Below are 15,783 nucleotides of genomic sequence, written 5' to 3' on the forward strand. Positions count from 1 at the left end.
TTTTTTACTTTTAAAATCGATTGGCCACGTCATTGTTCTTCTGAGAATTTGGCTTTACCAAATGTGTTAGTCCTTACAGTGATTTTAATCGGGAAATAATTAAATATAAATAAAAAATACAAGTAGAACAAAGATTTCAGTCTTCATTCAATGAATGAAAATGTTTTGCCCGAAAATAAATAATTGGCTTATGAATCTTTTTTAGAATAAATAAATGTAAATAGTCTTTATCGTGTGATCTGAGTGTACGGGAAAGTAATGATAGTTCGTTGCTAATAAGTTGCAATTGTAATTTGAGCAGGATGAAACAGGAAGCCAATGAATTGAGGTTCCAGTCAGAATTTAAATGTAAAATTTAAGCTAATTATAATAAAGAGTAAAGAATAATAAAGAAACCAGTAAGAAATCTGGTGTTTTCTTCGGCGTGCCTTAAGGTGCTAAGTCTTGGCACCAAAAAATAACTGTTTGATAAAGAGGACTAAAGGTTCAATATTTAAAAAGACCAGATAAAGCTGAGGGAATATTGTCAAGTGCTAACTCCAGCTGAAGCAGTGCAGAACCTCATTTAGAATCGACTCATTTTTAAGTTTCTTTCAGTATCAAAGTATCGCAGTGATAGTTGGCTGTACACACATGGGCAGATTGTGAAGAGGCACCACTCATAGAGAATTCGGCATACTTTTAATAGAGCAAACATGTCAATGTCAACAAATACAGGCCAACGTCTGAATCCATGTCAACATTATACTTCCTTTTTACAGGTGGGCTGTCCTTGAGAGGCCGATGTAAAAAAAAACGTATGTATAAATTTAAAGCCTTTTTAATAAGAGCAGTTTCTAACCATGTACATACACACCAAACCATCGAGTAGATTTATTATAGATAATTGTTGCACAAGTTTTAAAATCCATAAAAAGAAATATGACTCTGAGTGTGACAATAAACCAGTTTTCACTTTCACATCTTTGTAGAAATGATCTGGATCAGGGTGTGATGACCTCATGCTAACTTTTAATACCTGCTGTGTATTAACGATGAAATAAACCAGAATATCAAAAGAAAACATGAATATTCATGAAGACGAACAGTGATTAACAACATGTATCTGCTTATCTTGAATACAGAACAGGAGCAAGGGACAACAGAAGGTAAGCCACTAAATCTACTGTTAGCCAAGTGAATAGTTGTACATATTTCTCAGCTGTGGTCTATTTAAAATATCATAATTGTTCATCATTTTCTGTGTTTATAACATGCTAAACTTGTTTGCATCCAACATTTGTAAGTATTTAATATCTATTCTGCAAATGCATTTAGAAAAGAGTCCATCCAAGTGATATGATATTTATATACATTGACAATTTCCACAGTTTAAACTTTTCTTTAACCATTTGCATAAAAATCTTTCATCTTTAGTGGAGCTACTTTCTCAACAGCTTTGACCTACAATTTGCACAATAAATGAGTGCTAATGCAGCTTTACAACATGTGGTTATAATTAATATTTAGGTGCCTTTATTTTCCAATCAGTGATTAAGGTGATGTGGTTAAACTACAATAGCTGTAAACACCTGGATTTCTTTCCTGAATTGTATTTTTAAGCAATAAAAAGCATCTGCACGATGTGAAATTAGTATTTTGCTCATGATAATTATATTATTTTTTAATAGAGAACTCTGTGATGCTGACAGAAAGAGTTCAGGACCAGGATATACCAAACCATGTCGCAGGTGAGTAAATTATTTAACTATATGTGAAACACGTTCAAAACTCCGTTGGATTGCAATGCAGAAGGTGTGTAAAATGTTATTTCACTTCATGTGAAACATGTTTAAAACTTTGACAGAAGGAGTTTGAACTACAGCTTGCGTTCAGAAGTGGAAATATTCTTTTTATTTTTTATTCTTTTCATTATTTTTTCAGCACCCTCAACACCTGCTTTGTCCCAAAATGACTGCAACGGACTTGGTGAGTAAAATGTTATCAAAGCAAACAAGAAAAAAAGACGACAACAGTTTACAGAGTACATTAACCCAGTACTTGTACCTGCAACTACAAAGAAGCATTTTGTATTCAAAAGGACTGGTATAACACCCCGTTACCACCCCCAGAAACAGACAAACAGATGAAATACACATGAAACGATAATAAGGTTCTTCCTGGTTTTCATTTAAATAGAATTAAATGATGAAAGTTTACAAAAATGAATGTAAAATTGTTGCTTTCCTGAATAAAAATGATTAAAAAGGTAAAAAAACAAACTTTGGAACCCAGTAGGATTCACCTGTGTCAGCCATGTTTGTTTCTTTGTCAGTTTTTACCTGAAACTTGCTCCATAAGAAACATAAATGTGCTTTTGGTCTATCATTTAATAGAGATGCCATCAGGGGTGGCTGAAACATCCAACCAGGACCAAGCAAGCGCTGCGTCCCCACAAACCACCAAGGAAGCAGGTACCGTATTGTACCTAATAATATAAAACAAGGTCAGCCATTTTTTGAAATTATTTTCCCTTATAAATAAACACATTTCTACGTTGTATTATTTGACAGAGATGCCATCAGGGGCGGCTGAAACATCCACTCAGGACCTGACAAGCGCTGCGTCCCCACAAACCACCAAGGAAGCAGGTGAGTTTTGGTTTTGGCACTTTGAGTTTATTGGGATAGAAAGGGTATTGATTTTGTAAATATGGATGGTACACAAAGGAAGCTTCAGCACATATAAATCTTTAAAATCAGCAAGTTGGAGAAAGCCATAAAAAAAAGAACTTTTAAGCTTGTAGCTTTTTCACAATGTACAGTTCATTTGGAATTTTTCAACATTAAATGTACGTAATCTTTGACTTGTAAAAGCAGGATGTGTTCACGATAAAGACCCACAATTTTAAGGAAGAAGCAAAGCAAAACAGGCCAACAGAACATGCAACACCTTTTACCCCCAACTGAAGAAAAAAACAAGCTCAGTGTTTGAACCATAGAGAACCAAGCTGAAACCAAGTGTTTACTGTATTTGGTCTGTTTTAACTTTAAAAAGATCACATTTAACACCTTCATTCTGCATTTTGAAAAAGACTGTGACTTAATCATTTCACAGAGAACTCTGCAGAGGAGCTAAGAAGCCAGGAAACGCCCAAAGAAGAGGAAACAGACGATCCACGAGATGGCAACAAAAGCTGAAGTATTTCAAAACATAAATGACTTTTGTGATGCAGAATCTGCTTCATGCAACAGGTACAAGAATCAGTGGTCCTACAATTACAATGTTATAATTTCATTTAGCAGACGCTCTTCTGAGCGTTAATGATTTATGCATTCATACCCGATGGCCACCGGGAGCAATTTGGGGTTCGGTGTCTTGCCCAGGGACAGTAAGAGATCGACTGGTGCTAAACAGCCACGTTGACCTGTTTGGTCTCGTGCAGTATGTACTTAAAGGCGGTCCTGTTTTGGAGCTACACACCATGAAAGGCGGCTGCAGGGTGGTGCAGTGGTTAGCGCTGTTGCCTCACAGCTAGAAGGTCACCGGTTCAAACCCCGGTTTGGGCAAGGTGGGCCTCTCTGTGCGGAGTTTGCATGTTCTCCTCGTGCATGCGTGGGTTCCCTCCGGGGTCTCCGGCTTTCTCCCACAGTCCAAAGACATGCTTGTAAGGTTAATTGGTGACTCTAAAATTGCCCATGGGTGTGAGTGCAAAAGGTTGTCTGTCTCTATGTGTCGGCCCTGTGATTGACTGGCGACCAGTCCAGAGTGTACCCCACCCTTCGCCCAATGGCAGCTGGGATAGGCTCCAGCCCCCCGCGACCCTGAACAGGATAAGCGGTGTAGATAATGGATGGATGGATGGACACCATCCTTTAGAAAGGAAGAAATGTAAATTTATACAAATAGCTGCTGATTTCTCACAGCACATTTCAAAGTTACTCGACTCGTTTCAGCACCATAACATCCACAAATGTGTCGGCACATGTTTGCTTCCTGCAGCTCCAGTCCAGTGCAACATGACCATAGCAGTATGTTAAAGTAAAATATGAAGTTATTTAAACATTTGATGGTAGTTCTGTGAGAAATAGTCGACAGAAAGTAGTTAATGAAGTTTAAGCAAAGCTCTTAGTGACCTGTTTATTGAGCTGACAACGGGCTGTTTTTACACACATGTAGACTTCCTCTTTTGGCATTAAAAAACACTCCCATAGCTTATTTACATCTGCAGTCTTAAGAGTCTTAAACATCTCACAAAATAGAGCATAGCAGGCTTCATAAATATCTTTTTTTGATTTAAATTGTTGAACAAACAAAACAGATCTCTGCATTTAGGTATTAAGGGCCCGGGTTCATTTTCTGTGCCACTTTTTTTTGTATATTCGACAACAGAAGAAGAGTTTTTGTCTCAGGTATCCCTTTTTTAAAACATTTGTTATTTTAGCAGTAAAGGTGGTGCTTCTCTTAAAGTGACTGTTTCAACACTTGAATGATGCAAAAGGGATTCACTTACAGCTGCAAAGCCACGTCGTGTCTGTAAATAATTCAACTGTTATGATTTAAGTGTTAATTAATGAATTTTTTTTTGTCGATTTCTTTTGCACCAAAACTCAACATTTTAGTCGCCCAACCTTATTTAAATTGTCGTTATTGGATTGTTATTTAAACCCAAGTATTTTTTCTTGTCAAAAATGAACTCTATCTGACCTCATGGAAGGAATCAATGGACTTTATACCTGCATACATGTTTTGTTAACTGTGAGAGAACTTATATAAAGCTTTAAGCTCATTATTTATCACATTTCTTTGTGCAATGCTTTTTTCCATGCTATTGCTGCTGGAGCCACATGTTCATTATGTGTTTATTTTTGCTGATGTGGCTAATCTGTCCAGCAGAGGGCGGCACGCACCTTCTCTGTATCCACAGTTTGTGGACAGTGTTTAAAGATGGCCAACATATTTAATGTTTTTTAATATGTTTTTTAGTTAACAAACAAATAATTTGGCTTCGTTGTGCAATTTCAGATAAACAGGTGTAATTAAGCAGATGTACAAGTATTAAAGAAGATGGATTTCACAGTATTTTTGGCTTTATTTTTAAACTTTTGCTCTTTTACTTTTTCACATTTTCAAAGTAAAAGCAGTTTTTTTATATATTTTTGTGCCATCTTTAAACACAGTCTGACAAAGTCATCGTTTTTATTTAATGTTTTTAGGATTTTTTAAAATTTGTGTGTGTGTGTGTACATATATATATATATATATACATATATGTATAAATTTGGTCCTGCTGTCCACTTCTTATAGTGTGTAGTTCTGCTGTAGATTTGATAGTTACTTCCTGTTTGAGGGCCGTTACAATCACTGCAGCTGTATGTGTCCCAAATCCATACTGCACATTATTTCTATACAAGAAATACTGATTGTCACAGCGTACGATTGTAGGAGTTAACCCATCAGAACAAACATAACCACTTTAAAATAACAGGAACTGACACATGTGCAACTCCTCTTCCAAAGTGTAATATGTATTTGGGACACACTGGAAGTCTGTTTCAGTTGCTCCATGTTTATTTTTGTGCACACAGAAAACTGAGATTGAATGTAAAACTAGGTGAAATGTTTGTACTGAGAATCAACATATCAGTGTGAGACAGCTGACAGACCTGTTTAAATACTATCATGTTGCTTTACTACATCCAAAGAACACTGTGGTTTCTAACGGATCAGAAGCACAATGAGAGGAGGTTCAAATGTAGTCCCAGCTGAGTTTATAACACCACACCTGCAGCACAGGTGCCTCATGGTGTATTGTCACTGCGTCACTCAGTACACTAACATGCAACAGCGTGGATGTGTCTTCGAGGCTGTTTTCTACCTGCAGGTTTCATGTTTGGCTGCTACAGCACTGTTTGAACTGATGTATTGTTCAAAACTGAATCAGTCATTGCAAACAGATATCTCTTGGTGCATAGTAAAACCTAAATAGCTGGATTTTGTGGTGTACCACTTGAAATCAAGCTCCATGGACCAAAAGGGCTACAGTTGTGTAAATATGTGTGGATTTTTATGTATTTTTATGTATAAAACATGATACAAACCTAAATAAAAAAGTGTCTCATTTTGCATATACCTCAGTATTGTTCTGTTTTTAGGTACTTGTGGCGTCGCAATGAAGTTTGGTACAGACGTTCACGTTCAATTATTTGAAAATGCTGCAAAACACCGGCAAATGTGATGTCTTTTAGCAAACGTTTTGTTTAAAACGCCTGAACTCTAAATCAAATAGTAAATTCTGACATTATCATAAACATCTGTTGAATATCTTTAAATAATGAACTGGTCATCTGCTGACATGGGATGTTATAGCTTGGTGGTTGGTATAAGCTGGTTTCATAACACGTCATTATTTTGAGAAGTATTTTTTTAAATATATAATTTTTGATTGGAGTTATTATCATTATTTAGAGATATTAGGGTTTTTTTATATTAAGTAATGATTTAGAGAGGGTTTCTTATTCATGTAAAATACAAATTAATTATATTAAGATGATTGGTTCTATTATTTTTTTTTTTTAAATGACTTTATTTTTACATATGTCATTTTTTTGAGCAAGTTTCTCGTTCTTTGACACGATTTATTACGCTCAGGCGGGGTCTATTTTTTCATTACTACCGCACCACACACTTCCTGCCTTTTTCTTCCGGCCAAGTTGCTTTCGATTTCAGTCACAGTCACTATTTGGTCGACGATTAGGTGTGGTCTTTTTTGTTTCGTTTGTTTTTAGTATTTGCTCCCTCTAAGTACTTGAAAGTTATAAAATATTAAGAAAAGACGGTCTCACGTGGCTTTTGTCTCGCTTTCTTTGAGAAGATGGTGCTGAAAACATCGGCTTTATTTGTCGCTCTTCTCTGTTCGACTGCGAGGACGGATAACGCCCGTAAGTGTTGCAACAACTAAGTTAATTGTATGGAAGACTTATATATATGTAGTCTTTTAAACAGAGTTGTTGTATTCACAAGCTGAAATTCTATATATAAAAAGGCATATCAAATGTCTTAAGGTGACATACGAAGGGAGATAAAAAAAATACGATCCCGGAAGAGAATGTCATGAATGTGTGTCACGAATATAGAAGTGTATTAGCTCTAGTGCTCATCATTTGCAGTGTTCAAATTCATTTGAGACGATTTTGGAAGAGGAAAAATATGATTATTACTATTACTATTACTATTGTACAGTTATACAGAGCCGGTACATAGCAGCAGACATGTGGCAACTGAATATTAACTGCGTCACGACGGGGAAACGTGGTTCTTTTTCTTCATCACATGTTTAGAAATCAAATTAAACTTAAATTAAGGCACACACATTTGAACTACTCCAGTCTTAAGGCAGGATTGCAGTGGAAACTTCTAGAAGCAGTACAGTGTGCCTACAGTTTTAGTTAAACTTGAATGGACTTTTTCCGGATTATGCTGCCCATAATTGGGGAGGGCCTTAACAGTACAAGTGCCAAAATACTCTTTTACAAGTCATTCCGTTATCATTAAAATATTCATGAAGCATTAAATAATACAGTACTTTTCTCTGAATTGTAGTGGAATAAAGGTATGGCGTAGCATGAAATGGAAATGTAGTTGTAAAATAACTGTAGTAAATTCAGGGTTTATACGTATATTCCACCACATAATGCTGCCTTTGGTCCAACAGTGTAACATACACATGATACAATATAATAATGAAATTACTCTTTTAGTAAGTGCTTAAAAACTACTTTTATGTGGCTAGTATGCTACTCATGGACTTAAAAATGGATCAGGAATGATAGTGTGACCATAATAACACAAATTGCTGAAAAGGACTGCATTTAAAGAATTAAAAGTTAGATTTAGTGATGTTTTCTCTTGTTTTGTTTTGCAGCTGAGACAGTGTTCAAAGCCAGAGGTGATGAGGTTGTCCTCACGCCAACCGATAAGGCTCCTACCATCGACAATATAGAGTGGAAACATGGGGATCACATCGCTGCAGAGTTGTATGATGGCAAGACAAAGTGTTTCGGCCAATTCAAAGGTACACTCTTACTCTAACTTACTGTCATTATTATAATATAACTGTACTTAAAAAAACTCCTGAATTCTTCCAAAGCATGTTCACTTACATGTGAAAACACCTTAATTCAAATCAAGGTTTTTAGTATGTTTGCAGAAGTTCAAATTAAAGACATTTTAAGGGATTTATTTTCAACGAACCCCTGATTTGTGCTGAATCAGTGGAGCACAGAAAATGTATTAAATTAAGGCCCTTTCCAGGGGTAAATTAATTATTTTTTAAAGAATTTTTATTTAGTTGTGCTGTGTCATATAAATAATCAATCGACAAAATGATTGTAATGTGTGTTTTGGTGCGCTTTAATTTAGCATACAATCCTTTTGCAGTTAAATAAAATGCCCGACATCCACTAACACAATATTAGAATCCCTTGAAATCCCATTACGACAATTTCATATTAAGCAATGAGTAAATTAATCAAATTTTAGGGTAAAATGGGGAATTTACAACATTATAAATGTAAGCATGTCTGTGCTCATTTAAAGGCCGCTGTACGCTGAATGATGTGACCGGAGAGCTGACAATCACAGGACTGACTGTAAAAGATAATGGCCTCTACACACTGAAAATCAATGACAAAGACACCAACACCAAGATTCAACTCAACGTCATCTGTAAGTCGAGGAGTTTTAAATAAAGCTTGACTCTTTATTTTTCACCTTTAATCCATCCATGTTTATTTTTCTCTGTTTCTTGTTTCAGCTCCCGTCTCTAAACCAACCATCTCCAAAAGCTGCAACCCTGAGATGACCTACTGTGATCTCACCTGTGAAGGCAACACCACAGATGCCGAGCCAATCACCTATAAGTGGGTGGCAGGTCACTTCGTTGGGCCTTCAAGCAGGGTGTTCAATATAACAAAGGTATGAAGAGGATAAATGTTGGGCTGCAAAATACATAATAGTTTAGTAACAGTTTAGTATTGAAGTAGAGTAAATTAAGTATAAGTTGGCAGTTATTTAAAGTAGTTTAAAAAGTTCTGTGTTAGGCAGTAGTATTAAGTAGTAATATGAAGCTTTTTATTGTATTATTAGTAGTTTAAAGTATAAATCAGTATTTTTATGTAGGAGAAAGTAGTATAAGGTAGAATTCAGTATTTTTATCGATTCATTTGAACTCATGGTTTCAGAAGAGTTTAAAAAATGAAAATCTATTTTCAGTTAACTTGGGTTAACACGGCAGGGCACTGCCACGCTTCTGTAGTTCATAGTAACGCCCATCCCCCAAGAGCTTACCTCAGACACAGGCCAGATGTCAGCATTAAGGCATACACTGATAGTAAGTATCAGTAACTGTCCCCTCGGTCATCTGGAGGTGTTTCGGGTTTGCAGTGTCTCCATGGCTGTTACAACCCATGTTGGAAACCTAGGGATAAGGGAAGCAACACAACGCCGATGTACTCAGGCAAAGCAAGACATTTATTGTTTAACAGCGAAGTCAAATCTCAAACACAAAGTGGAAACCTTCTTCAGGCCCAAAACTATAACACAAAGGAGGCAGAGAACAATATGAGAGGGCGGCGGGTGACGCCAGATCATAAAACAAGCAAAATCAAAAACCTCTTTCTACCTCAGTTTTACCTACTAACTGAATATCAAAGAAAACATTGTAAACGAAAACATTCTGGCTGACTACTCTAAACTTACCTGTCAAAACAGAAATACAAAGTAGCAGCCACCCATAACCTAGTGTGAACTAACAATGGAGACAACCTAAGTGTGATGTGAATGTGACAAACAAACAACTAAACCTAAAGCCCAGTTCCCCAAAGTAACACAAAACTAGTGCCTCATTTCTAGTTAACATCTAGATTGGAAAATCGGACTAAGTTATCGTTACAATAACTATTCAACACGAGTTAACAACAGCCAACACAAGAGACACAGCACTCTAGGCCATCCAAAAGACAATAGGGCCTACGCGACCGCGCGAAGCGGCTCTTAAGGCTGGACGCTGAGGCGGCAGGTGATTGGTCGCCAGACCGATGGCACAGAAGAGGGCGGAGCCGAGGAAACACTGCGATTTGCTGACGGTGGGTGGTCCCAAGGCGTTTCCCTGCGGGGATTCCCTCTGACGGCACTGGTGACGTCTGCCGCGGTCCTGACTCACAGACAAAGAACAAACACAACAAAACAAACACACCGAACCCCGAGGATCGTAACAAACCAAACCATTCCCCGCCGTAAAGTCTGTCGAAAGTCATTGGCGAATAAAGGCAGCAGCACGACGAACTTATTCCAACATCAGAAATAGAGGCACGTAGCTGAGTATGAGAACTGTGTGGCTGTACAAGACGGCTGCAGCCCTGAAACACCTGCTATGAAGCAGGTAACATTAGCGGCATCATTTCCCTATCGTATCCCATCTGACAAGAAGGGGCCGACGCGAAGCAAACTTCCCAAGGCTCAGTAATCTGGTAAAGATATACCTCTCTATCCTTGCTGCAAGTAGTACCTCATATGTTTTTGTTAGCATGCAAATAGCATGTTTTTTCCCTCAAAGATACAATACTTTTTTTCAAAAGGCACATTTCATATTTTCATAGTTTTTCAGAAGGAAGTTTGGTGAAAGCTGGGTTTGTACATATCCATATGTGTATATATACTACTTTTTGCAACGGAAATATTTAGCATGCTAGCATTGTCTTTGTGAGCATGTTAGCAGGCTTCTGTTAGCATTAGCACACTGTGTTGTTCCTCAAAAGGTTCTTGGTGCTCTGTGCAAAGTTCCGAATGTGAGACCACTATAACATGTAGAGATTTAAAGCTGCAGTAGGTAAGACGGAGAAGAGAGCGGGATTTGCTCCAAAATTTGAAAGATTACAACCTCCAGGTCCCCCCCCCCCCCCCTCTCTCCACGGCGCTCAGTCCTGCCTCCAAAGCCCTCCCCGCAGAGGAGGCTGTCATGCACGCACAGGCTAGTAGAGGCTAGCTAGATATACAATATGGTGGACACACTGGTAAAAACAGGAAATTACCTCAACCGCAACCGTTGTTTTACACCACCAACACTATCAAAGCAGGTACACATTAAACCAGCGGAAATCAGCGTTTTACTCTGAACGGTAATGTACAGCTAATTCTATTTGGCAAGACAACCAGCACTTAGTTTGCTAACAGAGACTGTGGAAACAGAGCCAACCAAGCAGTCACACACTGATGTGATCATTTAGCCGTGAGAGCACAGGCACACAGAACTATCAGGAGAAAGTCTGAAAGGGTCACGCTGCCTGGGCACTTCACAGAGATATTTTCAGCCACACCGCCATGAAACAACACTAAACAGCAGCAGCGGGAACAAGCTAACGTTAGCCCGACTGCAACACCAACGGAACACAACTTCACAGTAACCGCAGACATCTTAGCAATGTGAAACAAAGACAGCAGAAATGAAGCTCCCGTAGCTCTCCACCTCAGAAATGCTGCTCCAATGTTATGCTCGTTTTGTTTCTGTCTCTGTCCAACTCTTTCGTTTTAGCTTGCTTCTCCTCATTTCTCTTCTTCGGTTTAACGGTATTTGTAGTGTAAGCCTAGTTGGCAGTGGAGGGATGGGCAGTTTGTTCATTCCCGGTGATTGTGTTCTTTAGCCATTGTGGACACAAACCGTCTGACGCTGTGCACACTGAAGAAATTGAGCTCGACTGCGTGGGCATGCGCTGAGGAGTGGTGCTGCGCAGCGTGTGATTGACAGCAGCCTGAGAGACTGCTCAGCTCTGATTGGTTATGTGTTTCGGGGGGGTTAGATTTTTAGCAATGCCATTAGGAGCAGGAGGAGGAGCCACAGGAGCATGATTTTTTTTTTTTTACAGACTATCTATCTCATGTGCTACTGCATGTTTAAAATGACAGTTTGAGCAAATAGGAAAAAAGGTATTTTTAATAATGTTACCTACTGCATCTTTAATGTATAAAATGTGTTTTGGTTTATGGATGCAAGATAATTCAAATTGTCAAAAGTCTCAGACAGAAGTAATTGATTGAGCTGATGTTATCTTTCACTCATTTCCAGGATATGGAGGAGGACAGTTTCAGTTGTATCATGGTCGACCCACTCGGCAGGGAAGAGCGTAGTGAAAGCATCCCCAACCCCTTCAAGACTAGTGGTGAGTAATCACGCCAACAAATATCTACCTCCGTAACACTGTGTATCCATTTAAATGTTTTTCTATATTAAAATGTAGCTTTGCTTTTTAATCAATTTATTCATTCATTCATTTTGTAGGAGTCCTGGAATGGTGGGAAATCTTAATCATCATAGCTGTAGCAGCAGTGATTCTGTTGATCCCATGTATCATTGTCATATACAAAAAAAGTAAGAAGTCATAAAATATTGTTCTGATTTAAAATATTTAATATTTATTGATGTTTTATATGCATTACTTCATATATTACTGTTACTGTACTTTTAAAATCGACTGAACCTCATTGAGAATCGACTCATTTTTAAGTTTCTTTCAGTATCAAAGTGTCGCAGTGATAGTTGGCTGTACACACATAGAGAATTCGGCATACTTTTAATAGAGCAAATATGTCAACAAATACAGGCCAACGTCTGAATCCATGTCAACATAATACTTCCTTTTTACAGGTGTTGTTTGAAACAAATGTTTTCACATACGACGACTTTGACAACCCGATATGTATAAATTTAAAGCAATTTTGATGAAAGCAGTTTCTAACCATGTACATACACACCAAACCATAGTGTCGATTTATTATAGATAATTGTTGCACAAGTTTTAAAATCCATAAAAAGAAATATGACTCTGAGTGTGAGAATAAACTTTCATGTGTCTTTGTTGAAATGATCCACATCAGGGTGTGATGACCTCATGCTAACTTTGTATAACAACTTCTGTGTCTCAACAATCAAATAAACCAGAATAACAAAAGAAAAGATGAATATTCATGAAGAATAACAGTGATTAACAACATGTATTTGCTTATCTTTAATACAGGAATGTGCATAAGACAACGGATGGTAAGCCACTTTTATTTTTGATAGAGAACACAGAGATCCTCGCCGTGTCATAGGTTGTCAAAGTGTTATTCAACTTCATGTGAAACATGCTCAAAACTTTGACAGTCGTACTGAAACCAGTCTTCATTAAATGAATGATAATATTTATATCAAAAATACATAATTGGCGTTCTAATCTTTTTTTAGCAGAAATAAATATAAATAGTATTTATGCTGTGATCTGAGTGTACGGGAAAGTAATGATAGTTTTGTGGCTAATAAGTTGCAATTGTAATTTGAGCAGGATGAAACAGGAAATGAATTAAGGCTCTTGTAAGAATTTCAAGTTAAAATTAACTCCAGCTGAAGCAGTGCAAAACCTCATTTAGAATCGACTCATTTTTAAGTTTCTTTCAGTATCAAAGTATCGCAGTGATAGTTGGCTGTACACACATGGGCAGATTGTGAAGAGGCACCACTCATAGAGAGTTCGGCATACTTTTAATCGAGCAAATATGTCAATGTCAACAAATACAGGCCAACGTCTGAATCCATGTCAACATTATACTTTTATACTTTTTTACAGGTGCGGTTTGTCAGAGCTTGTTCAAAAAGGCCTTCGTTGACAACCCAGTATGTATAAATTTAAAGCCATTTTGATGAAAGCAGTTTCTAACCATGTACATACACACCAAACCATAGTGTAGATTTATTGTAGATAATTGTTCTACAAGTTCCATAAAATGAAATATGACTCTGAGTGTGAGAATAAACTTTCATGTGTCTTTGTTGAAATGATCCACATCAGGGTGTGATGACCTCATGCTAACTTTGTATAACAACTTCTGTGTCTCAACAATCAAATAAACCAGAATAACAAAAGAAAAGATGAATATTCATGAAGAATAACAGTGATTAACAACATTTATTTGCTTATCTTTAATACAGTAAAGTGCAGAAGACAACAGATGGTAAGCCACTTTTATTTTTGATAGAGAACACAGAGATCCTCGCCGTGTCAAAGGTTGTCAAAGTGTTATTCAACTGCATGTGAAACATGCTCAAAACTTTGACAGTCGTACTGAAACCAGTCTTCATTAAATGAATGATAATATTTATATCAAAAATACATAATTGGCGTTCTAATCTTTTTTTAGCAGAAATAAATATAAATAGTATTTATGCTGTGATCTGAGTGTACGGGAAAGTAATGATAGTTTTGTTGCTAATAAGTTGCAATTGTAATTTGAGCAGGATGAAACAGGAAATGAATTAAGGCTCTTGTAAGAATTTCAAGTTAAAATTGAAGCTAATTATAATAAAGAAACCATTGAGAAATGTGACGTTTCCTCTGCCGCTGTGTTTATAACAAGTTTAGTGTAAAACATTATATCTAAGTCTTAAAACAAAAAAATAACTGTTTGATAAAGAGGACTAAAGGTTCAATATTTAAAAAGACCAGATCAAGCTGAGGGAATATTGTCAAGTGCTAACTCCAGCTGAAGCAGTGCAGAACCTCATTTAGAATCGACTCATTTTTAAGTTTCTTTCAGTATCAAAGTATCGCAGTGATAGTTGGCTGTACACACATGGGCAGATTGTGAAGAGGCACCACTAATAGAGAATTCGGCATACTTTTAATAGAGCAAACATGTCAATGTCAACAAATACAGGCCAACGTCTGAATCCATGTCAAATAATACTTCCTTTTTACAGGTGGGCTGTCCTTTAGAAGCCTACGTGAAAAACCCGGTATAAATGTATAAATTTAAAGCCATTTTAATCATTTTTTATATTTTAATAAGAGCAGTTTCTAACCATACAACCACATATAAACCAAACCATAGTGTGGATTTATTATAGATAATTGTTGCACAAGTTTGAAAATCCATAAAAAGAAATATGACTCTGAGTGTGAGAATAAACTTTCATGTGTCTTTGTTGAAATGATCCGGATCAGGGTGTGATGACCTCATGCTAACTGCTAACTGCTGTGTATTAACAATCAAATAAACCAGAATAACAAAAGAAAAGATGATTAATGAAGAATAACAGTGATTAACATGTATTGCTTATCTTTTATACAGTAGAAGAGCAAGGGACACCTTCTGGTAAGCCACTAAATCTTCTGTTATCCAAGTGAATATTTGTACATATTTCTCAGCTGTGGTCTTTATAAAATATCATAATTGGAGCTAATTTTCTGTTTTTATAATGTATATCATTTTCACAGCAATAAACTAGCATTTGTACTGTGTGAAAGGTTTATTTGGCTCATGATCACTTTTTTTTTTTTTTTAAAGAGGCTGTCAGGATGCTTGAGGAAGCCAATGAGGAACAACCTGACCGTGTCACAGGTGGGTAAAGTGTCATTTAATTTCATGGGAAACATGTTCAAAACTTCGTATTGAAGACAGATTTATGATTTGAACCATATCTTGATTTTTGTGATGGATGTTCTGTATCATTTTTATGACTCCAGGGCAACAAAGAGCACCTGCTGTGCTTCAAAACGGGGGAGGTGTGTAAAATTTTATTTAACTTCATGTGAAACATGTTTTAAAACTTTGACAGAAGGAGTCGTATTTTTAAAAACAAAGTTATTTTAACTTTTCAACTACAGCTTGTATTCAGGGGTGGAAATATCCTTTTTTTTTCAGTGATTATCAGATGAACAAGCACAAACAAGTCGGGCAAATTTTCATTTTTGAGGATCATAAAGGTCCGAAAAG

At 36.9% G+C, this 15,783-nt stretch overlaps 1 protein-coding gene across 15 annotated transcripts in view; it reads left to right on the forward strand.

Annotated features, from left to right (window-relative positions):
• The window catches only part of LOC138603354 (proteoglycan 4-like), a 58,975-nt gene that overhangs the window by 22,716 nt on the left and 20,476 nt on the right, over nt 1-15,783 (forward strand). For 11 of the 15 annotated variants that reach the window (XM_069675069.1, XM_069675079.1, XM_069675071.1 and 8 more), the window contains 11 exons: nt 7,904-8,053; nt 8,578-8,706; nt 8,795-8,955; nt 12,101-12,194; nt 12,314-12,403; nt 13,050-13,072; nt 13,638-13,684; nt 14,000-14,022; nt 15,139-15,162; nt 15,355-15,408; nt 15,534-15,572. In XM_069675069.1, the coding sequence (XP_069531170.1) occupies nt 7,904-8,053; nt 8,578-8,706; nt 8,795-8,955; nt 12,101-12,194; nt 12,314-12,403; nt 13,050-13,072; nt 13,638-13,684; nt 14,000-14,022; nt 15,139-15,162; nt 15,355-15,408; nt 15,534-15,572 (834 nt within the window). The remainder of the gene's footprint in view (nt 1-7,903; nt 8,054-8,577; nt 8,707-8,794; nt 8,956-12,100; nt 12,195-12,313; nt 12,404-13,049; nt 13,073-13,637; nt 13,685-13,999; nt 14,023-15,138; nt 15,163-15,354; nt 15,409-15,533; nt 15,573-15,783) is intronic. The other 4 variants (XM_069675072.1, XM_069675081.1, XM_069675080.1 and 1 more) reach the window with 3 other exon arrangements.

Source organism: Semicossyphus pulcher, unplaced genomic scaffold (assembly GCF_022749685.1).
Source record: "Semicossyphus pulcher isolate SPU_LCO1_2020_fin unplaced genomic scaffold, fSemPul1.0.p SCAF_24, whole genome shotgun sequence".
Classification (NCBI taxonomy): domain Eukaryota; kingdom Metazoa; phylum Chordata; class Actinopteri; order Labriformes; family Labridae; genus Semicossyphus; species Semicossyphus pulcher.